Here is a 25,788-nt window from a genome sequence, read left to right as displayed (position 1 = left end):
AGCCAGGAGCATGCTCTGCGGGAGAAGTGACAGTGAAAATGGTTTGATGAGTGGTAACAAGCGGATATGTAATACTGGCATTCGAATTTCGAAGTCGGAAAAAATGATATTACCCTTCCGATGGCCGGGACACTATTAGACTGTCCCGCCGCTGTCCCCGACAGCCCTCTGCCCCAGCTCGCCAGTGGCTACACGGGCCACGACACTGCCCTGCGCTGCCTGCCACAGTGCGCCGATCGCCGAGAAGGGACGGAGACCCTCGTTAGAGGCATCACAGCACTGTCCACTGCTAGTGCACGAGCCACACAGCAGCCGCCTGTCACGTGGTTGAATGCCACATGGCGCGGCGGTCGATGAGTGTCACGCGTTGTACGGCGGCTGTCCTTGTCCACGCCACCAGACGCCTGCAACCATGACTTGCTGGAGAATGGAGCGAGAGACATATCCGGCAGCAGCTCTCATCGGTAACTTTCAATCCACCCGGTAGGCATATATACATATCTGCCATTTGCGCACAATAGAACCAAATTCTGTATGCGGCGCCTCACCTCTAGCTGATCAAACGAGTCAATAAACGGACCATGGTGAGGAAAATGGGAAGCAGACTAACCTCACCACCCCCACTCGAACTCACAGGTTCTGTGTATGCTTTTGCTCACATGCTTGTTCGCTCTGCTCCTTGGAATCTGCCTTTTCATTGGGACTCTTTTACAGTGGTCATACCCGTCACAGACATCTACACCCCACGCAACCATGACCCGATGTCTTCCAGCTCTCTGTCTCATATTCAGCCTGCTGTTGGTAGTACATGCCCAGTCCGCCTCGCCGATCGGGCCCGTCACCTCGCGTCCGTTGATCACCAACCCTCTGACGATCCTATCGACTCTTGGTCCAGCCAACGCTACTTCCTTGCCTGGAACGGAAAATACATCCACATCGACCAGCACCGTTACCTCGTACAGCACTGACACCGTCACACCAAGCTCGACAGGCAGCTTTATTACGCCCACCCTGAGTACTGTCACCGTCAGCCCAACTCAATCCAGTGCTGCTGTTACGAATGCCATGGGAATCCCGGCTTCGCGAGGTGCAATCGCGGCTGCAGCTGTCGTTGTGCTCGGCGGCGTCGCCTTCGGGGGAGGTTTGTTGATCTAAAAGGGCCTTCCGATCGGCATTCTCTTTCGCTTAATGCAGATGGGAAATTGTGAATGTCGGCATGGTTTTATCTACCTTATCCACCGGGTGTCCCGCTGACACGGAGCTTCTTCCTCAGGCCCTGTTTGCTACTCTATCATCTCAACCCCTGTATCCATACGCTCCGGTAGTGCTTCGATCCTCTTTGTTCGCAGGCCGTAGTTCTTCCCCTTCTGACCACCAAATTTTTATTCAATGGACGCCCAAGACCGACTGATACCTGAATCAACTCGACCAGTCTGTATGCTTAAGTATCTTCGCCGCAGCGCATCTGCGACAGATTTAGAACAGGTGTTGATGTATGCCTGTTTGAATCCATGTATTTGGTGGCCCACTGAACAATTCAAACACGTCCTTTACCTGTCTGGCATCAGTTGGCGCTTGAGACTAAAGTGCGCTAGCTCGAGGTCGACCCACTAGAGTTAATGCTGTTCCAACGAGAGGCAGGACATACTGACTTTTCCTAGCTTTTCCCCAGACCCCACGAGTTCAGTGGCTGTGAGGGGTGTACACCTAGGGTTACGCCTGCAGGCATCTTAACCTTGGCCCCACCTAAGGATCTCCTTGGCTCTTCTCCACTGCCGAACATCACCCTCTCTCACGTTCAGGCCGTCGCAGGCGACTATGACGCCAACTGCAAACTGCCAAGCAGAAGCACCGTAGAACCTGCTCCCAGGAGTGAAAATGTTCGGGGAACAACGGGAATTGACAACAAGTGGAGTAGGTTGGTTGGTGGGCCTTTAAAAATCTTTTTGTTCCGATCGCAACGGCGTAGCTACACGTGGTGATTCTCATTTGCAATGTACAGCGACTGCATCCCGGATCATCATCAAAACCCGCTCTACCAAACTGATTGCTGATTCTCAAGCGTCTGCGGCCATAAAGTGGAATGTACTGTAGTCGTTCGCAATTTGCTCCTTCGTTGCTCGTCCTCTCTTCCGTCATCAACGCATCAACAAAAGCCCGTTCGCATTGCGTCTGATCAGACCTTACACTTGTTTACTAAATTCGAGACTCAGAGGCGCTTAGGTGGACAATCCGTTTGCTGCCATGTATATATTCTGAATGCGCTGATCAAATTCACTTCCTGTCACTGCTGACGATCTGCTAGCCTCTTTCATCCACGCTCAACAGCGGCGCATTCTAGGTTAACCCTGCATCATTGCTCAACACCATATCAGCAATTTCTGGCTGGATCGTTCTCACCTGTGGCTCGTCCTATGTTGGTTTAGCAGTCACCAAATCGCTCCTGGACCGCGCCTGCAAGGTGCAGGGTGCGATACCGGCTCGGGCAAAAGAGGACGATGTAGCCTCACATCCTTTTTTCAAAGATGCGGTCCCGACCGGCCAAGTGGCGTTCGCCACCGTCCAGGATGTATTGAAGGCGAATATAGCTCTGCGATGAAAGACACTACCGCCGCCTCTCCGTTCCACCTCCACGGCACGAATTCCTAGGGGGCCTTCCTTAAGCCCGCGTTAGAAGGCACGCGAAACGTGCTCACCCCTGCCAAAAAATGCCAACACTGTCAAGCACATCGTCGGCACTTCCTCATTTGCGTTGTCCTTGACCTCAGCGATAAGAAATTGCTGTACCTTGGCAAAGCCTTCACCGAGGAGGACTGGGGCCCATTGACGTACGAAGATGAGGCGAATACGAGCGGCGGCATGGCCGCCGTCGTTGGCTTCTGTGTGTTCCTTTCTCAATAATTTTTCTCTCCCAGAATAGGAAGTTTGATTATGTGGGTATGCTTCTTCCTCCGTCCGCTCTCATCCGCAGGTGCATCCGAAACGGTTGCAGAATGCAAAGTGTACCGCTTTGCAGAGACCTAATGGAAAGAGTTCACGGCCTCTACAATGTATCCGCCGATGATTTACGACCCCGCGAGTCTTCATCGGTTTGTTCAGTTGCAGTCGCTGTCGATTTTTCTGACGGAAACCATGCCACGCCGTGCCATGACGACCTCAGTCGTACGTTCTACCCGAGAACAAGCATACGCTCATCAAATCGCTACAGGAAGGCTGGGACCCGCGCAATCGCAAGCCAGGCTCCGAACTCCCACCGACTGGATTCCCTGTGTATACAGACGTGCACGACATTGGCGAAGCGGATGATACAGCGCTCGAAACAGGCCCCGAAGCGCTCTTCTAACTCAACAACGATTCATTCGACAGCCAGCGGGTTGTTGACTTTGCGCGGAAGGTCGACGCGCAACAGGTCGAAAGGGCGCCCATGGGTGAGCTGAAGATGAGCATAGAAGACAAGTTGGGACTGTACCACCTTGACAACGCCAAGGCTAAGAACTACTTGAGATTCCAGTTCAGGCCCTTCGAACAGATCTACACGGATTTGATCAAGCAGCTCTGGTTCAGGCGTGAATGCATTCTCAACCAGCTCATGACTTGTCCGCTCGCGTATTGAAATGACATCATACACGACGTTGCAAGTTCCTAGTGGAACTTAAACGCACTCATCAAAGCGACTAATCCATATTCATTTGAAACCCCATGAGATACAACGATTCGAAGAACAGTAGAACTTGTATCTGAGCAAAACCTGGCACGCTTCCTGCACCATGTGTTCAACCTCACCTCGCACAGTGCGAGATCCTACAGGGGAGAATCACAAGCAGTGGTCCATATTTCCGGCTGGGTTGCCAAACCAGGTCGGGAAGTTACGCGTGACGCCGCTGGCGCCATAAACTGCAAAGGAAAGGATGAAAATGACCGTCTGACTTCCGCCATCGAGCGCTGCGCCGATGAGGTAGTTGTACTTGTTGTGCCAGCCCGGGTAGCGTCTGCCGAAAACCCATTGACTCAGCAGGCCGACAACAACGGTTGAGCAGATGTACGACGTGCTCCCAACGTAGGCCATGCCGGCGTAGCTGGCAATGATCGGGGTAGTCTGTCGCGAGATAAATGGATGGAGTCAGTGAATGCCCCCTCGACAGCAACCTCCAGGCATGTCGGCTGAAGGCACTCACAATAGGCACATTGCGAAGACGCGGCCACACTTTGATGGCCAGCCAATGCAGGACAGGAAACGCGAGACCTATCACCAAAGAGATGGGTACGATAAAGTAGCTGGAGTTACGCGAATAAAAGTCCTTGGCAAGCGCCCATGTGAACGCCTGCGTGTTGAGCGACTGCACGGTCGCGCCGCTCCAAACGTTGTTGCCGATCGGATCAAGCAGGATCTCTCGCTTGCTGGTGACGATGACGGCCATGACAATGTAGTTGAACGCGGCGCCGAGCAGACTTGCATAGATCTGCGTGAAGAACATAGCACGGTGGCTGATCTTCGTATACTGGCCAACTTTGAGCCAGTTGGCGAGGTTAACAGCAAGAAGAATGAGTTGGTGAGACCATGCAGCGAAGTAGAGGTTCGCCAAGGGACGGTCAGGTACTAGTGCGCCGCCGACCAACTTGGACAGCTGATTGGTGCCAATTCCGGTGCCAAAGAGTGCATACAGTATGCATGCTGCAGGGCGACGCCGTCATATAAGCACACTGGATGCAGTAGCACAAGGGCACTGCGCAGGAGGCTCACAGAAGGGTGCCATGAAAGCGCCAAAGAGGAGTGCAACGATGAAGGCCCATATGGGGAGAGTCGTATCGCCAATGGCGTTCACGACGATACCCGCAATGAATACAAGCAGAAAAATAATACCATACCACCATATCGGTACCTCCTTGAACTTGCGCATGGCCAGGAAATGCGGATCGGCGAGGGTACCGGCACGTGCGGACTTGAGAGAAACCCAGAGGCTTTTGCGATAGAATATGAACACATGCGCAATCAATGCACCGATAGCGATGTTCTGCGTCAGGTAGCCCCAGGCTGTGCTGGAGTTGATGCGCGGCAGACCGAATTCTTTTAGCTTCGAGAGGTCAATCTCGGTATTAGAGCCAAACACCGAGGTCACCTTGAACCGGCTCCCGTCTTGGTTAAAGAGAGATGATGACATAAAGGGAAGGTCTGCGGAAAAATGCAGTCCCAAAAGGTCAGCCTTCTTGTCGAGCGCTTCGACAATTGTCCTCGAAGCAAAACGAACCCCTCGTATTGAAGACACCCTTGTAGTAGAGCAGGGGCATCATGATGAGGAATATGACGAACCCGACACACGAGTTGGCTTGTTGCTTGAGGGGCAGACTCATTGCTGTGGATGTGATGTACCTGCGGGCGCCGCGAGTGGCATGACATCAGTGAAGGGCTACAAAACAAGACTGGGAGCACTTACTGCCAGTCAAGAGAGAAGTTGAGGAAACCGATGCCCTCGTTTGAGCTTGCCTAAGGTGAAAGATAGAACCACAATGCACGCGTCAGCTCGTGTTAACACACATCGTTGTGGGGTGGAGGATGCCAACCCACCCCGCCAAAGATGATGCTGAACACCTGGCGCGTCAAGTCGGGTGCACCGATAGAGGCAAGGCAAAGACAGAAACGCCATTGAAGAAGGGGATGAGGTACGCCGGGAAGACTTCCCATACGGCAGAGGCGAGGAAGGCTCAAGAGAATTTGTTGAGGCGCTTCTTGTTTCCCTCGGTGTCAAAGTGGAGCCGCTGGAAGAGGACGAGTTGCGGGAGTGTCGTCCAGTAAACTGCCTCAGATGGATAGACGATCAGCGAGCGTAGCACGCCCTCGATGACAAAGCCGCACAGAGTGAGCGAGAACGTGCCCAGGACAGCGGTGGTCGCCGAGAGCGGCTTGTCGTAGAACAGATTTTGCACGGCGTAGCTGGAAGAGTTGTGGGAGAGGAAACAATGTATGCCCATGCTGGTCGAGCAGCAGCTAGCATGCACAGGGTATGGCTTACATTTCGACTCCCGACAGCCCATTGTTTCGACTTTGCAATGGAGAAGAAAAATCAGCATCGACATCAGCGGGAGCCATTGAGTTCACCAGTGACTACGCACGACGCCGAAATGAGGGACGCAATGACGTGCTCCTTGATCTTGAAGGGTTGACCAAAATTGAGAAATGTCAGGACGGAGCGCACTGGCCGATTCTTAATCTTCCCGGGATTCGGTGTCAGCTTGGCCCAGGCGACACCGAAGACGTAAATGAGTACTGAAGAGGGGCCGAGAGGAATATAAGTAAAAACGCGAATCACACGCATCTACGCCGTGACGCCCTGTTTACATTGGAGAAAGACCGCGGAAACCTGCATCTGCACTGGTTTGAAGACGTAGATCATCGTGATGACGGCTGCGAATGCGGTAAAGACGGTGCCCAGAAAGATCGCTCGGAATGTTACCGCGGGGTCCTCATCATCGCGGATCGAGACAATGAAGCGCGACACGTCCAAGCCGTTACGGATGACCGGGTTGCCCTTGACGATCTGGAGCTGTGTCGTGCCCGTCAGCTCGTCGCCTTCCTCTACTGAGTCAATTGCAGACTCTTCGAGCACCGACGCGACCTTTGCAGCTGTCGGAGGGGGGATCGTACGGTCCGCAGTAGCGACGCCGGCAACCTTGTCGCCAAGGTGTTGTTCCTTACTGTCCCTCTTGCTGTCAGCGGGGATGGATGTCGTCTTTTCGCTTTCACTGCCATCAGCAGCACTGTTGACCGTAGGTAAGGCTTGCATCTGATCCATGGTGGTGGCAGCGATAGCGAGCAGGGATTCCTGTAGGTGTGTCTCCGCCATTTTTTCTGTGACCCTGCACAGGTTTACGCAATGCTTTGAGATGTTTCAGCTTAAGTTACTCGGGTGCAGGGATGAGGTAGATTTCAGGCCTTGGGGTTGATATCGACCGTTTAAGGGCACAATGTTGATCCTATTTATGGCTGTCCAATCTTCCGGGGCTCAGCGCCGCCTTTCCTTTGCCACTTCCTTTCTTGCCGTGCGCCTTCTTTGCGAACGAATGCTGCGCCGTCGCGAAACAAGGGCATCGCGGCGTTCAGTAGAAAGAATGTGGGGTATTCTGCACGGGCGGCGCAACGGCTCACCATGGTCGCTACTAGCCAAGAAAGGGACAGTTGGTCGAAGACTCCCGGAAAAATTGCAGCACGCGGGCGACCACCGCCCAATACATACCTGGCGACCGACTCTCTGTCGATATGTCAAAGTTATTAATATGTCAGCCCGGATGGCGAATTGCTATGGATGCGCCTGACGGCCCCAGAAACTGTGTTGTCACATGATTCACCGCTTATCACGCTTTGCGAATAGTACAAAACACCCCGGCAGCGATAGAGGGGCAGCTATGCGGTGTGCTGGGGTGGTCGAAGAGATCATGGCGTGCTTTTCCCATCATCCACTGTAGGCAACTTCGTTCATGTTCGACGCAGGAGCAGAACATCAGAGTGGCACTTTGGCACGCGCGCATCGCACCGCACCGCACTGCGTACCACCCTCGCATCGCAAAACAACGGGAGCCAAAAGGGGCGCGGATTGAAAGATAGAGATAGCGAACGGCAATGGAGCAGAGGCCCGCCGCCCACGTGGATAGAGGTTGAAACGCGGCTAGCATGATTCGGCGCGGGCGCATTCGAGCGTTGTAAGCACATGGCCTATACGGCGCAAGAAATGGGAAGCGATCGCACCACCACTTTTCATGAAATATCCGAAATAGGGTTATAAATGCTGGAAATGAAGCTTGGAGGTTATGGGAACCATGTGACCATCAAAAGAGCCATGTCTTAATGCCATAGCTCAATGGTCATTCCGCTCATTTTATCTCTCACTGACAATGAACGCGTGCCCTGCTGGCTGCCACGCCTCGCCATGCGACGCGACGCGCTATGAGAGCACACGTGTGCACATACACATACACATGCCTCCATCCTTGACTCACATGGACAGATCGGCGCTTCACAATTAAATGCATCGCGTGATGGATGTTAAGCATCCAGCATTCATCATTGGTTACAAGCCGGGTTTATATAACCACTCGACAGACAACGTGTTCCACACGACACACGCACGTCGGGTGTGTCCCCAAGCCATATTTTTCAAACGATGGAGCGCTCCTACTGGGACATCGACTCCATCATGGCGGATAGCCAGGTGAGTGCTGCTCAAAGCGCAACGCGACCGCACGTCATGCGCTGCAACGTAGGCCAACCCACGAGCGGAGCTGCTAACGTTTTCCCCTTGTACTGCTTGATACCACTAGCGCGTCCCATGCACTTTCAACCTGTGTGTTCCCGGCTTGGGGCATCTGAGCGGCGGCAACGAGCATGACGTGCGTCTATGCCTCGCGGTCAAATCCACTCTCTTGTTTGCTCGACATCAATTGACTAACCCCCTTGCTCTTTTCGCTGCCAATCATCCCTCTGAATGATCTCTTATGGCAACCATGGCAACCGAAATGACAGCTGAAGGAGGGGACGCGGCTAGAGTTACCGTTCTGGTTCGCCGAGATGATGGTGATGCAGTGCGTTCGCTCCCTTTGCGCTCTGATTCCCTACAGCTGCGCCCACGTCGCTGCATCTGCCTGCTCTGTCTTTGACTGTTTTTGACATTCCCCACATTCCTGCGTTCTCATGTCTCATGAAACTAAAGCGACCTGGTGACGATGCAACTTCCTAAACCGTACGCTCAGCGCGTAAAAGCAGCTCTCGACGCCGAAGCAACTAGCGTCAACCTTCGCAACCTTTGCAACTGGTGGTACGCACTTGGCCTGCGCATAGACAGTTTGTGAGTGTCTCTCTGATTGGGAGTTCAGATACTATAACACCGACGAAAAACAGATGAAGGCTGATGCCTTTCTGAATATGCTCATTTGCGAATGCAACCTGCGCAGGTCGAATAACCTCGCAGAGTCGCTCTCGAAGACCTATTTGGCGCGTCTGGCTCGCGTATACTCTAGTGCACAGCATCTCTCATCCGCGTCGCTTTCAGTCTTCGGGGAATCGAACTTCAGCGGCGGCGTTTCCTCGGGAGGCGGAGGTGGCAGTGGTGATGGGCCCGCCGGCGGTGGCGGTGGAGGCGCCCTGGAGAAGCTCGGCATCGGCAGAGCGGCTATTGCCACTGCCGGCACAGGTGCAAACGGCAGTGGAGGAGGTTCCGGAGGCGGAGGCAGCATGAGTGCCGAGATGAGCGAGTTTTTACATGGCCTGGATGAGAGTGAGAAGCTATGTGAGTTCGCTTGTTTCAGCTCGTGTGCTCGCGAGCACAGCCAGACGTTGCTTGACTTTGGCCACGTTGCTCACTCCACTTGGGCTCGCACCTGCCCGCTGCAGTGCTGAGGGATGCGAACATCTCGAACAACATCTCTCGCGCGTATCTCGCTGGTCGACGATAAGGTATCATTGATTCACACACCACGCATCAGTATGCCCCACATATTTGCAGCACAAAGCGCAACAACATATTGTATTTCTAACCAGCAACGCCCATTAATAGCTTCACAGACTTGCACAGCTCGCTTTAATCTTCTGCTATTGTCTTGAGCTGTTACAGAAGAATCGAAGCCATCAGCGATGTAACTGAAGTCTTGATTTACACAGAAAGGCTCGGTCGCAAGACACACCTGCAAGCCGTGAATGCCAGAAATGATATCCTTGAGTTCTTCGTTGACCATGCGGTGTGCTTTGATTGTCGAGATGTCCTTGAACTGTTTCGAGGAGATGAAAATGCTATAAAACGCCCCGCAGCCACCTGCGAGAGAAATGCGAAACAGCGTAAGGGTGGAGCATTCCCATGACGCTCGAGCCGACGGACGCAATCAGAACAGCACGCACCACTTGTGTCTGCTACTTCAAGCTGAGAAGGGTTGAACTTGTCTGAGAGAATCTGCATGATTCTCTGCTCGCCTGCGTTTTTCTCAGGCTCCGCTTCCTGGCCCTCCCGCGCGGGTAGGGATGTGCGCAAGCCTCGCCTTTGCAGATGAGCGGGTGTGTGCATTGATTGCCCGCGAGAAACGGCAGCAGTGCGAGAGCTGCAGGCTCGCTTGTGCGGCGCAGCATTGCCAGATGCAGTACTAGTGCGAGCATGCAGAGGTCGAGTCGTAGTAGCGGCCGGCCACCGTGAGCCAATCGATCGAAACTCGCTCACGAGGCCCGTAAGGGGCCAACCCTGATTCGAGCATGGTACCCGCGTTGACGCACGTCGAAGCACTGCAATCTGGAATCCGGCCATAGTGGTCAGACGAATGCCTCACTCGTGAATACGTAGACAGCTCAAGGCCGATGGTGAAGGTGCCAAGCCCACTTAGTCTTCGTCGCCACAGGATGCTCAAGGCATGCTCATTCGCTTTTCAGGAGGTGGTGACATCGATGCAACGATGACTTGCTAACAAAGACCTCACTTTGCCAGAATGGAGTGGCGGAACAGAATTTCCACTCAGGAAAAATCGCTGGAGGCATCAACTGGGAGACCTCAGTTCGTTGACTATTCATGCTTATTATTCCGTGACAGCGGTTTGCGTTGCTCTTACCCTCCACATAGCATCAATGCCCTGAATGCTAATGGCATCTCACATATTGCACGCCAGATAAGGAGGCTCTCAAAGTCTCCTGCAAAACAGCTTCTTTGCATCTCTTAGCCTTCACGCATACTGCATCGCCGCATATATCTCAAGCAAACAATCTTCGAGATTGCCGCCAACGGACTTGCTCGCCTAGGCCCAATCATAGGATGCCTCTGCAGTCGCACGATCAAGAGGCTGGATCGTCAAGGAATTCATCGGTCGCAGACTCAGGAAGCAACTCTCAACCTGCCTTAAACTCTGGACCAGCACCCGAGCCGAATGCCAATTTCTTTGGCTCCTTCTTTGCGGGCGCATTGCAAAACGCCGGCATGACCGAGGCAGACCTTCGGAGTGGCTGCAGTGGCACGAATGGTACATCCTTTTCGTCTGCCGTCTTACTGCAGGCGCATCTCAGCGACCTCAATGGGACGCTTCCGGGACGTGTTGCGGCGGATGGACATGGCCTAGATTGTGGTCGAGATCCCGGGCCAGTAGCTGAGGGCTTGCAACGACCCGACAAAGACGTGCGGTCAGAGGCCGACGGGGACGCTGATGAGAGACGGCCGGCACAAGACTTTGCACGATCAGCTACGATTTCCGCACCTGCATCACCCCCTCTGCAAGCAAGAGACCCCGAGCGAGCGACAGCAGCAGCCGCGTCGCTTCTACATCATGGTGCCGCAGCCCAGACCGGCCCTCTGTCGCCCACATATGGCATGTCCCGCTCGTCATCCCGCACAGGTAGGTCGCTGCCTAATATTGCGCAGACTCGAGGCGGTGGCCTCGGCACGCCGCGAGGCGAGAACACGAACCTGGGTCTCCGGAGTTGGGAAACGCCTGGGATAGATGGGTCCTCGACACCCGTGATGGACAAGGACGGCCTTGGGTGGCCTGCCAAGTCGACACTGAATCGACTCAACTACACTCCGCAACAGGCGGCTGCGAACCAGGTGCGGCTCGCCAAGGCTGTAGAAACAATTCTCGAGTGTCTAGGGGAGGATCCGAATCGACCAGGCCTGAAGGACACGCCGAAACGATACGCCAAGGCTCTACTGTATCTTACCAGAGGATACGAGGAGAAGCTGAGCGGTGAGTTGGAATTAACCATGTTAGCAGAAACCTGAGCTTATCAATGTTCTTTTTGGCATGCGGCAGACGTCATCAGCAATGCCATCTTTGATGAGGAGCACGATGAAATGGTCATTGTCAAGGACATTGAAATCTTCAGTCTTTGCGAGCACCACATGGTCCCCTTTATGGGAAAGGTGCGCATCTCTGCATCATCAATAGCAGCCGCAGCTGCGGTCTGTTTTTCATCCACTTGCGGGTGGAACTGACGCGCTAGGCTATTTTTTTTCGGGCACAGATTCACATTGGCTACATTCCGAATCGGCTGGTGATCGGTCTCTCCAAGCTGGCGCGCATAGCGGAGACCTTCTCACGCCGGTTGCAAGTCCAAGAGCGGCTCACGAAGCAGGTAGCGCTAGCACTGGACGAAGCGATCGCGCCGCAAGGCGTGGCTGTCGTCATGGAGGCGGAGCACATGTGCATGGCCATGCGTGGCGTGCAGAAACCGGGTGCCAAGACGATGACCAGTTGCATGCTCGGCGTCTTCCGAGATCGCGCCAAGACGCGGGAGGAATTTTTGAGTTTGATCAACCGGCCGTAAAGGTAGCTTACAATCGCTTTGTCCGCAATCTCGCATCGACGAACGCAGAATCAATTGTTGGGGACAAGAGTCAGGGGCTTCAACGCTGTATCCTTATCGAGCACTCGCATTCATCTGCATACAATGCCTTGGAATTTAATGTGCAAATAACCATAACTTGTCGCGCGACCGCCAGCACGCCCCAACAGGAAAACGAATACAACTAGTTTTATGCCTCACCCTGGCAGATCTGGACCTTGATGACGGCCTTGCCGTCTTCGCCCTTTCCCTTGGCAGTGGCATCAAATGCCTTGATGCAGTCAGCGAACGTGTAGCGGTGTGTGACAATCTTGGCGACGTCCAGCTTTCCACTTGCGACAAGGTTTATCGCAGTCTCGTACGCGCCAACGCCATAGCGGAATGACTGCGTTCGAATATATGTGCAAGGATTCCAGTCCATGCTCAAAGGTTACTATCCAGGACTAAAGGAGAAAAAGGCACTGCCAAGTTGTAAAACTCACCCCAGTCATGTCGAGCTCTTTGATGCCAATGCGATGGATGGGGATGGCCATCTCATTGGCGCCCATGCCGATCTGGACGAACTTTGCCCTCGCGCGCGCTGCAAATATGCCCATCTGGATGCAAGGTGGCGCACCGGTGCACTCCATAACCAAGTCGAACCCGCCCTTGCGCGCTACATCGTTGTCTGGCTCAGGAAGGGAGGCGATTAGCTCGGCGGCGTTACGCTCCGACGCGTCCATCTGGCTCTCGTCCTCCTTTGCCGCCGAAGGTTTGAAGGTCGATGTGGCTGCAAAGGAAAAGGCGAACTTGAGCTTGTCGTCGAGAATATCAACAACGACACTGCAAAAGCAAAAACGCATGCAGTCTTGTGAGCCAAGCGGCCTTAGACAGAGACGCCAGCAGATCATCATTCACACTCTCTTTGCTCCGTACGCCTTGCAGACACCAGCAACAAGTAGGCCGATCGGGCCTGCGCCAAATACCAGAACATTTTGCATCGCCCGGACCTCTCCCCGGTTTAGAGCACTGTACACGGCAACAGAAAGTGGCTCCATCAGCGAAGCCTCCTCGAGGGTAAGGTTGTCGGGAATCTTATGAGCAAAGGAAGAGTGCAGGTTGTAGTACGTGGCGAGCGTGCCATCGTAAGGAGGGGTCGCTGCGAATACGAGCTTTGCGCAGTGATTGTATGTTCCACTCAGCTGTGAAAGTTGCATCGAAAATTATTTTCAGCATGCCGTTCACCCCGAGAATCACCATCAGCGTGGGTAGACACACGCACGCATTTGTCGCACACCAAGCAGGGCACACCGGGCTCGAGCGCTACCCTGTCACCGACTTTGAGGTGCTCAACTTGAGAGCCGACAGAGGTAATGATTCCAGCAGACTCGTGGCCGAGAACCTACATCAATACATTGAAGATTGGGAACAAACGAAAGCACACATCAGTGCTGGGTTCTGGTGTCGCACGACATCCTTCGGGCACAGAAGGTAAAAATCGAGCATGGCCCTCACCATGGGCGCCTTGAGAATAAAGTCACCGATTCGGCCATGCTTCCAGTAGTGGACATCACTGTGATTGCAAGATTGATCAGCTGAGTCCTAACCAGGAATCGGTCACACCTTGACGAGTGAAAGATGCACGAGGACAAGGTCAGCAGGCAAGCGGCCTGCTGACCTTCCACGACAGCACGAAACTCACGATCCGCAAATCCCGGTCTGCCTGACGTTGACCTGTACCTCCAACGGTGCAGGCGGCTTGACGGGCCGCTCCTGGAACGAGGTCTTATCGACCGCCTCGAGGACGAAGGAGAGGTTGCCCTTGGCGGGTAGCGTGGGGATCGCGTTCTCGGTTGCTGTGCACGACATCTTCTTGGTTGGCGAGCTGATCTGGCCAATGGAACCCGCGTGCAATCTCCGAGAGGGGGCTGAAGAGAAAGCACGCACAGAAAAGGAAACGAAGGGAGAAGGGGTGCCGGGACTTGAACGATGCACGAAAGAAAGCAATGCAATATAAAGCCTGAGTACAAGTGGGAGTGCGGAGGAGATGGCCGGCTTGTGCGGCGGTGGCGCGTGCACACCCTGAGACACGCTCGGTAATCTCTCTTCCCGCCTAGCGCTTGGCCCAATCCCCCCCCCGCCCGTGTCGTTGTCCTCAGCTCGTCCGCAAGTTGACACGTCTTCTACACCGCTCGGTCATACTAATTTGTATCCTCTGTTTTCGACTCTGCACCTTGCCCCACTACACCCTGCCTGTTGCACCTTGGTTTACTGATATGCATTGCTGCAGCGTCGCAAATTCGCAACTTGCTCGAGGAGCAGCAAAAGACGGATCGATCATAGTAGGGTGGAGCGATGCTAAGGGAGCTCAACTGCCTTGCCAGGGTATGAATCAGCTTGATTTGCCCCCTGCCGGTTTGGCCCAGTCTGACAGGCTTTTCATCCCGCACATCGACTTACCTCAAACCTCGGCCTCTTGATTTGACATTACTTTGTCGAGGCCGCACATTTAACATTTTTTTCTTGGACCTTCTTGGACTCGCCTTTGATTCTGAGCTTGGTGCGACTTTACCTGATGAGCACTGACACTTCGATGGTGCATCAGTAGCAACGTTCGACCTCCATATAGCGCTGTCAATTTGAAGGGGGTCTCCAATGCTCGCTCCCCTGCTGACAAAATCTCTAACTCTCGAATCATTTTCGGAGCTTGACTGATGAGAACATGTATAGGAAGGAGGCCAGTCCTCGGGTCTTCACTATTTCCTGCCCTTCACCGCATCCGATCACTTTCCTTTCCACCTCAACCTGCCCTCTCACACAGACTCTCCCACTCTCCACACTCTATTGGAAAATGATGGTGAGCACGCTTCACTCGGAGCACTCGGGTTTGGTATTCTTCCTGAGAATCGTACCTGATCTCACTGATCTCTTGCTCCCTCCCTTGCCTCGCTCACGCACACCTCTCTCCCATTGCGACCGTCGGCCTTTTGCTACCTCGACCGTATTCCCCGCGTCGTCAGACAACATGCGCCACGTGCAGATGGACGCTCGCGGCAACGTCAAGGGCGCGTTCTCTTCGAGTAAGCCCATGTGCTGCAATGCAGTCATCATGGGCGGTCGAGCGAGAAGGCCGTCGCCAACCTCACCGGCTTCAACAACCTCAGTACCATAGTTGGTGCTGGGTGTGTCGAGGCGACCGTTCCCGCTGCTGATCAGAGCTTCGGAGCGTTGATTACTGTCGTATTTCGTCTTCAAACTGACCACGCGTGTATGCACCAGTGTGCCGTACTCGCAGGAGCCGTTCAGGACCAACGCGGTCTGCTGCGCCATAACCGATAGCTTGTGCCTCACCGCGGGTGACTGCATGCCCGCCTCGATCAACTAAGCACCTCTAACGGCAACATGTCTCCTCACGCCGTGGCGGCAGTGCCAATTGCGGATTCGTCCAGACAATCGGTTATGTTACCCTATGCATTATTTGTCATGGCTTAACCATCTAATAGTTGAGCGTGCCATCTGCGGATCACAAGACGATGCACCCTCTTGTCAATTGACTTGTCATCAGACTCTTATCAGAGGCCCTTCCCGCATGCCGCAACCTGAAATGGTTGTGACCTTTGGAGACAAAATGGACCATTTTGTGGGCGCCCAGTTCATGAGGTTGGAGCCACGCATTTCTTGGCCCTCGCTCCTGAAGCGCCTTTGCTGAACACGCCACGCCGTTCCAAAGTTTCCATCAGAAAGCAAGACTGAAGTCTGCCCTTGTAGATCATGACGAGGGCACGCGACGGCCGAACAACCTCGTTCGAGTGTTCACATTTTCCTGCAGTGATCTCAATATCAAATTGCCCTGAAGGCACATTTCGCAAGGTGATCAGTCTGTCGCTGCTGTTTGCCCAGCCCGCCTTAGGTGCGGACGGGGAAGGCCTCCTCGTCGAAGGGAAAGACTTGTATTATCATATCCATCGCCCGCAGCTGCAGCGCTTGAGGCTCTTGTACGGTTTTCGCGTCGTAGTCGAGATGCACGAGTGCACCCCGCCAGTCAAAGGCTGGGAATGACCTCCCAAGACGATCGCATGGAATTGGAAGATAAGAGAGCGCAAGACGAGGCACCTGGCATCCTCCATCTCAGAACACGCGGAGATCCCGCTCTTGACCTTTGCTTCTCGACTTCTATTGCTGCATTACCTGCCGATTCAAGGTCTAGAGAGGCTTGCGAGCTTCTGTTGAAGCGCCAATGCATCCCTTTACTGGACACAGGCAAATCAAACCACATCCATTGCCTCCAAAGTGGACGATCAGCAGCCGTGCATGGTTTCAGACTCATCAACAGTCGCTTCAACTGGCCACATGTGTAGCGAGAGGGTCTCGACTCTCCCGCCGTCCAAGTGCGGGCGGAACGGAGAGTGGCCGCAGCTGCGGTGGTGTGGGCTGAATAATAGAGAGTGAATCTGTCTCATACCTTTCAGTGTCCAGGCACATCCTCACTCTCGCCGTCGCCCAGAGCCTCGCATAGCGCTTCTCTCTGCGCTTCTCGCCAAACCGCCCAACTAGCGGGACCACCACCCACTGCGAGCCCCTCTTGCCTTGCCCGCGACTTTTGTACATCTCCAACACGCTTCCATCATTTAGAATTTGGCACTCTCGATACCCGTCTCTCTAGGTCACGTCAAGTTAGGTAAGGAGGGGACATCTTTCAAGTGAGTATATTTCTACGGCAGTACAATCTCTTGCTTCTTTGCAGGAGCTATGAAGGATGCGCATCAGGCGCGCTGAGGCCAGAAGAGGACGATTGTTGGTTGGGTAGTAAACGAGAGGGTTGAAGCGATGCAAAGGTGCAACTCCCACTACAAAAAGGCCAGAAATCTTGCATCGACAGCAGCACACCATTCTGCTACAGCTTGGGTCATCAGCAGTAGCTCAGATTTGGGGTAGACTTGTTGAGCAAGAGTTGGGCGATGCAGAAGCTATGATCATCGCACTCGACGTATGCCCGTACCTAGGCTAGCAGCGGCAAAGATGTGTGCCTGGGATCACCTGAAGCCATTCGAGAGTCTACTTGAATTCGGCGGACTGAATGCGGCAAAGGGGTTCGAAGGCAGTACTGGTGGGACCGCAGAGGTATAATGGATGGAACCAAGGCGGTTTACACCGTCACATGGAGTAGATTTGATGGCATGAAACATCGCTGCAAGTCTGGCAGGCACGATTTGCAGGGCATGACTTCACATCCGGACACTGATCCTAGCTATTTCATCACATCGTCAGAATGGCCAAGCACAACAACATCCTTCACAACAACCACTTCCGAAAGGACTGGCAGCGCCGGGTCAAGGTCTGGTTCGACCAGCCCGGCGCGAAGAAGCGCAGACGCAATGCCCGTGCCGCCAAGGCTGCTTCCCTGGGCCTGCGTCCGCTGAAGTCTCTGCGTCCCGCCGTTCGCTGCCCAACGCTGAAGTACAACACAAAGCTCCGTGAGGGCCGAGGCTTCACTCTGGAGGAGATCAAGGCCGCTGGCCTCAAGAAGAAGGACGCCGCCAGTATCGGCATCCCCATCGACCACAGGCGGAAGAACAAGAGCGAGGAGGGCCTCAAGCTCAACGCCGCCCGCATCCAGGCGTACCGTGAGCGCATCGTCGTTCTCCCGCGCCGCACCAAGAAGAACAAGGGTCAAGTGGGTCCTTTTCCCATATTTTCACGGCATGCCCAACGCTAACCTTTTCATTACTTACCCGCAGAGGCCTGACATCAAGTCGCTCGACACTGTTCGCGACGTTGCTGCTGCCTTCCCGATTCCCGCTGGTGTTGCCTCCGAGGCGCCGCGCGCGATCACTGCCGAGGAGAAGGAGTTCAACGCCTACCGCACCTTGCGGGAGGCCCGTGCGACTCACCGCTTCGAGGGTGGCCGCAAGGCTCGCCTAGCGAAGAAGGAGGAGGAGGAGAAGGCCAAGAAGTAAATTCCTTGCGAGTATGTTCACGGTCGGCAGGCGTTGGCGAGGGCGTGGGCGTGGGTGTTGGAAGGGAGAGTGTGAGCGGTTCCTCTCCCGTTTTGGAGCGCTTCCGTCCTGGAGGAGATCTTTTCCACTTCTCGCGTCGTTGTTGCATCGGCTGCGCTTGCTGCTGCTTTCATCAAGCAGTGGCTAGGGAAGAGATTCGCGTGGCCCGCCCGTTGCAGAAGAGAGACGCGGCCGGGTTCCCCAGCAGCTCCTCCAAACAACCTCTTCGATGGGACGTTCCTCACTCCCATCTTGTATTCTTTACTATGGCACAAAAGGCTTCTATGACTGCATCACATGTCTTCCTTCCAACTCTGTATCCCAAAGATAGGACATCTCGCCATCGCTCAAGTTCTCCTGCCTACCAGCGAGTCGGGTGCATGACAGGAGCTAGAAGTGCACGGTTGGCAATCATAGAATACCATAAATTGCAATCATGCACATGCTGGTTGGTGAGCTGGGCAGGCAGAACCAAAGAGTCACTTAGTTCAGATCTAGTTGGACTATACCTTCTGTGGGCCCACGTCGCGAGTTCGCGAGTCGCGCCCGCTGAAGTGGAGCTATAAACTATCAATGCCCCCATTGAAATCCATACCCGCCGCATCCATATCCATGGTGGTCGTTCGGTTAGAGCGCGCCGCTTAATCCGCATCACGAGGCTCTTCCTCGGCACGATGCAGTCGTAGGCGTCGCACAAAGCGTGAATGGCTACTAGCCGCGCCGTCAATGCGAGCTGATTGTGAGGTGGTGGTGGGACTATCAGGTGAATAACATTCACGTTGCACCCGCACCGCTTGCGAGCTACACAATGCGCGTCGAAAATGAAGCTGATCAACAACAACTCTCTCTCTTTCCTGGCCCGATTAGAGAGAACAGTGATGGCTTTCGCTGCTCAGATACGGCCATCACTCCCGGTCGAAGACTGGGACGCTGAATTCGCGGATGCGAGCGACGCGGGCAGTACTGATGGAGATGCACAAAAGCTGACGTCCCTCGCCTTGCTCCCTGGAGATGATGAAGGGGCGCGAGACCAAGGCTGGGGAGCACGACGGTCAGGGCTTGGCTCAGCTACGCATGGAATAGGCTCAGGGGATGCAGATGAAGATGACTCGGATCAACATGACACCATCAAGCTTTCGCAGCTGGAAAGCTCGACGCTCGCTCAGCTGCGGGAAGTGTCCCAAGTGTCACGCGCAGCTGCAGCTGCCTCAACAGGTGCACTTTGTGGCGCCTCTTTGGCCACTTCCAGCACGATGACTCCCACCGCGACATCCATCATGCCGCAACATGCAGAGGACAGCGAAGACTGGGACACAGATTTGCAGCCCGTACATGGACATCCGTCACTTTACCTCCATCTCCCCGCGCGCGTCGCAGTCGCTGTTGGCAGCGGTAGCGAGCTCAACCGCACTTTCCACGAAGAGTTTGGCTTTGACGACGAGGTTGACAATCCCTTTGCTTTCAGGTCCAGCCGGCACGTTCGTCGCGACCGAGACGGCGGCGAATCTGCGTCTGCCAGTGGTCGCAGTGTCGCCAGTAGCAGCGCAGGAGAGTTTGGAGGGGGAGGGGGAGCCGGCAGTACCGCGCTATCTTCAACGGAATGGACCGAGCCAGAGAGTCCATCATTTTCGTCGGCGACTCCATCGTCATCAAAGCCGAGCCCGTCAACGACTCGATCCAGCCCCGCGAGTTGCAGTCGCATCCTACCGTCCTCGCAGGCGCATCAGAGCTATCAGTATCAACAACATCAGCAGAAGACCGTCAGCGTTGTCGCGAGTGCAGTCCTGCGCAAGGCCTCGCGCAGTTTCGGGCACTTCCCAGGTGACAATGCGGATCGCGCGCGAGCAAAGGGCATGCTCGGTGTTGATGCGCCTTTTGAAACGGCGGACAACGACTTAGAAGACGCATTCGAGATGGACGTATCGTTGCAGCAGCTCAGCCTTAGCCCTAGCTTGCTGCATTACAAGACGAGAGATGGCGCGCTTAGAAACAGCAATGGTGGTGTAGGCTTTGCGAGCGCGAGGGATTCGCTGCCCATCTCTTCAGCAGCGGCTTCTGGCGCAGAAGGGGATTCTTTCAGCACGAGGTCCTCGTCGCCGGAGCCGCCGCTGCGGTCCAAGCGCTCTGCCGGCGCTGCTGGTGCTGCATTTGGCCTCAAGAATTACGCTTCTAGTCTCAGGCTGCTCAGCTCCTATCCGTCGTCGGACGCCGCAAACTGGCGACAGAGCAGCAAAGCGAGTCTTTCCGACCCCAGCTCAAAGGAGGAACCATCACGATCACGGCGTCCTGCAGTTGATGCTGACGCCGACGATGACGATGACGAGGAGGGCGATGACAATAGTCACGATGAGAGGGAAGATGAAGAGCACCCGTGGGAAGGGCTAGAGATTCCTCCTGAACGACCTGCACCTGCCGTCTCGTCATCGAGCGTACCTTTCACACCGCTCAAAATTAGCTCAGAGGCGCAACAGCCCAACAAGGCAGCGCGCAGCTTTGACGCGAACAGCCTCAAAGCGATGCTTCGAGCTCGTAAAAAGGGCCTGCTAATACCTGACGCTTTCGGCTCGTCAGCGTCTCGTCGGGGCTCTGCATCACCTGTCTCGCCCAGGACGGCAGGCGCGTCAGGAGAGGAGATGCTCAACGGACTCGTCATCACGGACGATAGCGATCTCTCTCCGCATCGTCTTCGCGCGCGCAAAGATCGGAATGCGGACGCAAGCGCAATTGCACGTCGGCAACCTGGTAAAGAGCGCAGTGCCGACGCGTCTAAGCAACAGCGAGCTGCCTCTGGCAGCGTGCTCATCCCAGGCAAAGGCAACGGCGTTGCTCGGCCCCCCCAGGCACGGGATTCTGCAGCTGGCACGGCCTCGCACCCATTTTCTCGGAAAGCATCAATGCCAGATCTGGGACAGGCGACAAATACAGCCAGTAGGTCAGCGGGCGGCAGCGGAAGAGGATCCCTTAATGTTAAGGGCGATAGATTGCAAGCACCCGAAAATGTTGCATCGTCCCAAATGGCATCAACAGCAGAGGTAGCGGCAGTAGCTGCTGGGGTATTTGTTGCTCCAGCTGGCGCGCTACCGAAGAAACTGTTCTCGCCTGTATCACAGATTTTTACAAGGGCTCTCACGTCGACAGACGCTTTCAAGACATGGCGGCCGCAGGCAAGCGTACCAACAGCTCAAACCTTGAGCGCAGTAGCCGCACGGGTAGCTAGCACGTCTGTATCAGCGGACGATGGTTTCTCCAAAGCGCCAGAGCCATCTAAGGCACCAAAAGCGCCAGCGCAATCGCAAATCACCAAGCGGCGAGCGCCTATTGCCGTGCGATATTCCGTATCGACTGCCTCGCTTCGACAACCGGCTAGCATATCGAGCGATCGACTACCGATACGTGTGGACACACTTTTGGCACCTACTACCGCCGTTGCCTCGTCGTCGTCACCGTCAGCGATGCCTGGTTCACCTGTCTGCGGCCGTTTGGTACCGCCGGTCGAAAATATATCTGAAGTCATATCTGCTCCAATGGAGGCCGGGCGAAATGGCAATGGCGCGAACACATCCACCGCGCCTCCCTTAGCAGCAGCTCCGCAGATGCTCCGACATCCCAAGCGACTGCGCAACTATGGTGATGGCATGGAGCTCGACGTCTTCGATGACCTGCCTTTGCAAAGAGTTGCAGAGCATGGGCATAGATTTCGCCAGCCGACGATCGAACATCGGCCCATCAGGGCGAGCGGCAGGCTGGCAGCGAGGGGACTGCAGCAGGCGCTCGGCGTGCCGCTCGTTGCTCCACCGAAAGCCTCGTCGCACGCGCTGAGTCCGCAGGCACAGTCTCAAGCTCAGGCTCATGCTGTGTCGCTGCACCGGCCACATACACCTGGGAAGACGAAAGATGACGGTTCCGGCACTGGCAGTGCCACAGCTACTACCGCTGGTACATCGACCCCGGCAGGCAAAGCCCGCTCGCGCACACGCAAGCGCAAGGCAAAAGGCAAGGAGAGCAGGAAGCCGATGCTGATTAAGAACCTCGGCGGCGCACCCTCGACGCCCAAATCCGTCGGCGAGATGCGGTGGAACCCTAAATCACAGCGTTGGGAGGGTAACGAGATGGATCTGAAGAGCTTTGATGAGGTGCTTGGGCCCAGCGCGCGTCCTGCACTCATTACGCAGTTCAGCAGTAGCACCAGCGGTCATCACTCGCTGCAGCTGCAGCAGGGAAAGGCGGACTTGACTGCACCCTCAGCGCTTAATCGTGTCTGGCCCAGTCAAGATCGGATCGCCTCGGCTCCTCTCATTGCCTCAGAAAGCCCATCGTCCAAGGACGAGTCCTTCGCCAGTGCCATCGCAGTCACAGCCACAGTCAGCAAATTGCCACGTCGCACGACAGCTGCGGCGGCTACAATTGTCGGCGAGATGCGCTTCGACCCTGTGCAAATGCGCTGGGTGAAAGCTTCGGGGGAAGAAGAAGAAGACATATTTGCCGACCTCTGTGACGGCGGCGGCAGCGATCACGAAGAGGAGCGCGTTGACAATGAAGATATAGCACCGTGGGATGAGTCGACCAGCCAAGAGAAGATGGTCTTTGCAGCTTCTGCCTGTACTGATGCCAGCAGCGCTGATGACGGCAGCGCTTCCGGTGACGTGGTGGACGCCCTACAGAGTAGGATGCTCGTGCCTGAGGAACTCCAGCTGGCTTGCCGTGAAGCGGAGCGCGTTCATGCTGCCGAGATTGGCCCACTGATTTCAGTTGCGGCTGCGGCCTCGGCGACTGCGACTCGAGCCGAAGGAGTCGACAGGGGAGCACCGCCCGACCGACGCCATCTGTGGCTGCTGTTCACATTGCTGCAGGCGAGACGCGGAGCGTGATCTGAAGGCAGTAGCTGCATTTCCCGGTGATGGTGTGATATCTAAATGGCAAAGAGATCAGGAAGAGGAAGACCGAGAGTAATAGTTTGGGCGCGCACGCATACAACAAGACGACTGGTATCATACATCATGCAGCATCACTTTTCCGCACCAGGTTGATTCCCCCGTCCGGTTTTCTCAACGTGACTCGGGGGTCCTTCCTCATTACATGCTTCTGTATCATATAACGCCATCTACATCGCTATTGAAGGGAAGACACCTTTTCCTGGGCCCCCGAAGCGTCCCTCGACGATCACTGTCATCGCCGGTGTGAAGATCACGCACCGCCAACAAAGCACGCGCGTTCACAGCACCACCTGCACCCCGCAGAAGAATCGTCGACATCGAGGGGGTCAGCGAAATGAGGTTTGATGGTGTTTGTCGCTCTCATCTACGTGCACGACGTATGCTTGTTTGTCTCTCCGTCCGTCAGTTGGAATGAGGTCGTCGTCGGCCGTATATGAGCTAACCATGATGCTCGAGTATAACAGGTGCGGACCCGGAAAGAATCTGAGACCCCAGCCCACGGACGGCGTTTCAGGTATTGTCTACTCGGTATTATCGGGGGGCGATCTTTCCCGCGACTCACGATACGAGCTAGGATGGGCAGCCAGTGGAACAACATCGTTCAATGAGGAACCACTATTTAAACCGTTCCGATAGATGCACTTCAATGTACAGTGGAGTGATTCAACCTAGCAAAGTGTGGACTGTGGCTTCCCGTTGGACACCGCGCTTGGTGCTGGATCCATCAGCCCTGCCTATGATGAGGACCTTGCCTGAAGGACAGTCCTGGGTGTACGTATATGCGAGCCGCCCCCCCCTTCCCTTTGGCTGCTATCGGCACCAGGTCATCCTTTCTCATCATTAGCACCACCACTCACTAATCAACAAGCGCAAACCGGAGCCCGACATGGTCGGGTTCGAGCAGCATCAATGCAAACACCGTCGGGTGCCCAGGTCAAGGATGTGGCCAAAGTCAGCCAGATCGAGCTGCCCCCCCCCTCCCGTCCTGTGAAGGATCCCCCGTGGCTTGGCGTGCCTGCTGTTGACCGTCCACGCCTCCTTTCATTCCGGACATACAGTCTTGATGGGCGGCGTTGCGGCTGCGATTTCCAAAGCCGTCGCAGCGCACATCAAGCGCGTCAAGCCGCTCGTCCAGAATCACGGCGAGATGCTTAAGCCCGTCAGGCTCTCATCTCTACAAGTGCATCACTGACTGCTTTGCGAGGACGGATTCGCATCTTTTTTGGCGCAGCAACAATGGTAACATCATTCGGTGAGCTTGGCCATGCAGCAGCAACAGACAGACGTAGGCTCGGCATGCTGCCCTAGTGTGATAAATGAGCTGAATGCTTCCCCTCTGTATGCATGCAACTATTTCCCCACACAAACGCTCAACTTTGCATTCAAGGACAAGATCGAGGCCGCCTTCGCGAAACCCAAGACGGCGCCGTACTGGCAGCTTTCGGTCAGCAACATTGCTGCGGGCGGCGCGGCGGGAGCAGCGCGCGGCCTGTTCGTATACAGTCTCGACTATACCCCCACGCGCCTCAGTACGGACGCCAAGGCGGCGGAGAGGGGCAGTTCAACGGGTGAGGGCGACTGCTCGGGGTTCTCACAGCCTCGCGACAAGACACGTGATGGTCGTCTACATGCATAACAGCCCGATTGATGTCTACAAGAAGGCGCTCAAGGATGATGGTATTGCTGGCCTTTACCGTGGATTCGCTCCCAATCTCATCACCATTGTCGTGCACTGCGGCTGCTTTGATGAGTTTGTGCGTTCATCGGGCGGATTCACTCTTTACTCAACCGGAAATGGCGTACTGACCGAGCTCCTTCGCCGACAACAGGCCTTTATGACTCCCTCAAGCTCATCGCCCAGCGGGACTCGATTGCGGATAGCTTCCTCGCCTTGCTCTTGCTCGACTGGGGCATTGTTACAGCCTCGTCGTACCCGTTCGATACGATTCGCCGCCACAAGGTGATGACCAACGCTGGCAACGGGACGCATTACGCCAACTTCTACTAGTGTGGATGCAAGATCGTCCTTGAGGAAGGCACCAAGAGTCTGTTCAAGGGTGCCGGCGCCAATGTCACCCGTAGTGTCGTGACAGGTGAATCATGCGCGCGAAACGCGGTATTCCAGGCACCAAGCCAAGCTGACACCTTCCACGCTACCATGCGGGATGCTCTCCGGCTACGACCACCTCCAGCTCATGAAGTTCGACCGTGCGTACGAGGCAGGCACCGGCTAGAATAGTAGACGAAATCATTCTTACATAGTCGAGATGCCATTTTTTCTTCGTTTTCCACCGCCTTTGTCGCCGCTAGAAAGTAAAAAATGTTGAAGGGCAAGCAGGGAGGATTAGAAAGAAAAAAGAAGTTTGGCCTGTCTTAGATGCCCATTACTGAACATCAGAACCTAACGAAAAATTTATGCTCGCGCAAAGCGCTCTCTTTATTCTTGTAGCTCCTTCATCGGCTTCCTCGACGTCCACTGACATGGGAACGGCTTTCGTTCTATTGACAATTGACCCTTTTCGAATATGATAAATGCCATTGACAATTGGTTCTCGGGCCCCTGCGGTCTCATCGTCCAAGAGGT

At 55.0% G+C, this 25,788-nt stretch overlaps 11 protein-coding genes across 11 annotated transcripts; 6 read left to right on the top strand and 5 right to left on the bottom strand.

The window, feature by feature from the left end:
- Positions 1-523: 523 nt before the first annotated feature.
- K437DRAFT_28473 (uncharacterized protein) lies at positions 524-1,223 on the top strand. Its single transcript, XM_013385200.1, has one exon. The coding sequence runs from the start codon at positions 646-648 to the stop codon at positions 1,153-1,155; it is 510 nt and encodes a 169-aa protein (XP_013240654.1). The 5' UTR covers positions 524-645; the 3' UTR covers positions 1,156-1,223.
- A 2,591-nt stretch (positions 1,224-3,814) lies between these two features.
- On the bottom strand, positions 3,815-6,839 carry K437DRAFT_279540 (OPT peptide transporter Mtd1; the record flags this gene model as incomplete). The annotated part of the gene is made up of 10 exons (XM_013385215.1): positions 3,815-4,096; positions 4,176-4,672; positions 4,742-5,170; positions 5,247-5,368; positions 5,433-5,482; positions 5,767-5,929; positions 6,009-6,038; positions 6,109-6,262; positions 6,335-6,571; positions 6,641-6,839. 10 exons carry the CDS (start codon positions 6,837-6,839, stop codon positions 3,815-3,817), a joined length of 2,163 nt encoding a protein of 720 aa, XP_013240669.1.
- Positions 6,840-7,052: 213 nt separating this feature from the next.
- Positions 7,053-7,738, bottom strand: K437DRAFT_28544 (uncharacterized protein). The gene is made up of 2 exons (XM_013385201.1): positions 7,142-7,738; positions 7,053-7,059 (listed from the first exon to the last, which is right to left on the bottom strand). Exon 1 carries the CDS (start codon positions 7,681-7,683, stop codon positions 7,348-7,350), a length of 336 nt encoding a protein of 111 aa, XP_013240655.1. The 5' UTR covers positions 7,684-7,738; the 3' UTR covers positions 7,053-7,059; positions 7,142-7,347.
- A 410-nt stretch (positions 7,739-8,148) lies between these two features.
- On the top strand, positions 8,149-9,549 carry K437DRAFT_259477 (uncharacterized protein). The gene is made up of 6 exons (XM_013385214.1): positions 8,149-8,201; positions 8,311-8,379; positions 8,513-8,571; positions 8,700-8,834; positions 8,941-9,275; positions 9,380-9,549. Exons 1-6 carry the CDS (start codon positions 8,187-8,189, stop codon positions 9,439-9,441), a joined length of 675 nt encoding a protein of 224 aa, XP_013240668.1. The 5' UTR covers positions 8,149-8,186; the 3' UTR covers positions 9,442-9,549.
- On the bottom strand, positions 9,454-10,043 carry K437DRAFT_228703 (bola-like protein; the record flags this gene model as incomplete). Its single annotated transcript, XM_013385213.1, has 2 exons — positions 9,454-9,797; positions 9,881-10,043. 2 exons carry the CDS (start codon positions 10,041-10,043, stop codon positions 9,454-9,456), a joined length of 507 nt encoding a protein of 168 aa, XP_013240667.1.
- A 1,281-nt stretch (positions 10,044-11,324) lies between these two features.
- Positions 11,325-12,277, top strand: K437DRAFT_228716 (GTP cyclohydrolase I; the record flags this gene model as incomplete). Its single annotated transcript, XM_013385212.1, has 3 exons — positions 11,325-11,697; positions 11,764-11,873; positions 11,975-12,277. The coding sequence occupies 3 exons, from the start codon at positions 11,325-11,327 to the stop codon at positions 12,275-12,277; spliced, it is 786 nt and encodes a 261-aa protein (XP_013240666.1).
- Positions 12,278-12,348: 71 nt separating this feature from the next.
- On the bottom strand, positions 12,349-14,246 carry K437DRAFT_276334 (putative xylitol dehydrogenase). The gene is made up of 6 exons (XM_013385211.1): positions 13,977-14,246; positions 13,790-13,847; positions 13,557-13,676; positions 13,193-13,476; positions 12,778-13,117; positions 12,349-12,680 (listed from the first exon to the last, which is right to left on the bottom strand). Exons 1-6 carry the CDS (start codon positions 14,141-14,143, stop codon positions 12,486-12,488), a joined length of 1,164 nt encoding a protein of 387 aa, XP_013240665.1. The 5' UTR covers positions 14,144-14,246; the 3' UTR covers positions 12,349-12,485.
- Positions 14,247-15,057: 811 nt separating this feature from the next.
- On the bottom strand, positions 15,058-15,842 carry K437DRAFT_28335 (uncharacterized protein). Its single transcript, XM_013385199.1, has one exon. The coding sequence runs from the start codon at positions 15,638-15,640 to the stop codon at positions 15,143-15,145; it is 498 nt and encodes a 165-aa protein (XP_013240653.1). The 5' UTR covers positions 15,641-15,842; the 3' UTR covers positions 15,058-15,142.
- A 1,371-nt stretch (positions 15,843-17,213) lies between these two features.
- K437DRAFT_28308 (putative ribosomal protein L13B) lies at positions 17,214-18,240 on the top strand. The gene is made up of 2 exons (XM_013385198.1): positions 17,214-17,948; positions 18,013-18,240. Exons 1-2 carry the CDS (start codon positions 17,544-17,546, stop codon positions 18,229-18,231), a joined length of 624 nt encoding a protein of 207 aa, XP_013240652.1. The 5' UTR covers positions 17,214-17,543; the 3' UTR covers positions 18,232-18,240.
- Positions 18,241-18,871: 631 nt separating this feature from the next.
- K437DRAFT_28292 (uncharacterized protein) lies at positions 18,872-23,442 on the top strand. Its single transcript, XM_013385197.1, has 2 exons — positions 18,872-19,033; positions 19,142-23,442. Exon 2 carries the CDS (start codon positions 19,149-19,151, stop codon positions 23,136-23,138), a length of 3,990 nt encoding a protein of 1,329 aa, XP_013240651.1. The 5' UTR covers positions 18,872-19,033; positions 19,142-19,148; the 3' UTR covers positions 23,139-23,442.
- An 825-nt stretch (positions 23,443-24,267) lies between these two features.
- K437DRAFT_279536 (mitochondrial carrier) lies at positions 24,268-25,438 on the top strand (the record flags this gene model as incomplete). Its single annotated transcript, XM_013385210.1, has 7 exons — positions 24,268-24,363; positions 24,386-24,456; positions 24,513-24,791; positions 24,814-24,962; positions 25,034-25,211; positions 25,251-25,297; positions 25,338-25,438. The coding sequence occupies 7 exons, from the start codon at positions 24,268-24,270 to the stop codon at positions 25,436-25,438; spliced, it is 921 nt and encodes a 306-aa protein (XP_013240664.1).
- Between the last annotated feature and the right edge of the window lie 350 nt (positions 25,439-25,788).

This window comes from Tilletiaria anomala (genome assembly GCF_000711695.1).
Source record: "Tilletiaria anomala UBC 951 chromosome Unknown K437scaffold_121, whole genome shotgun sequence".
NCBI classification, from domain to species: Eukaryota; Fungi; Basidiomycota; class Exobasidiomycetes; order Georgefischeriales; family Tilletiariaceae; genus Tilletiaria; species Tilletiaria anomala.
The sequence above is the reverse complement of the archived record's forward strand: the minus strand, read 5'-3'. Positions and strand labels throughout refer to the sequence as shown.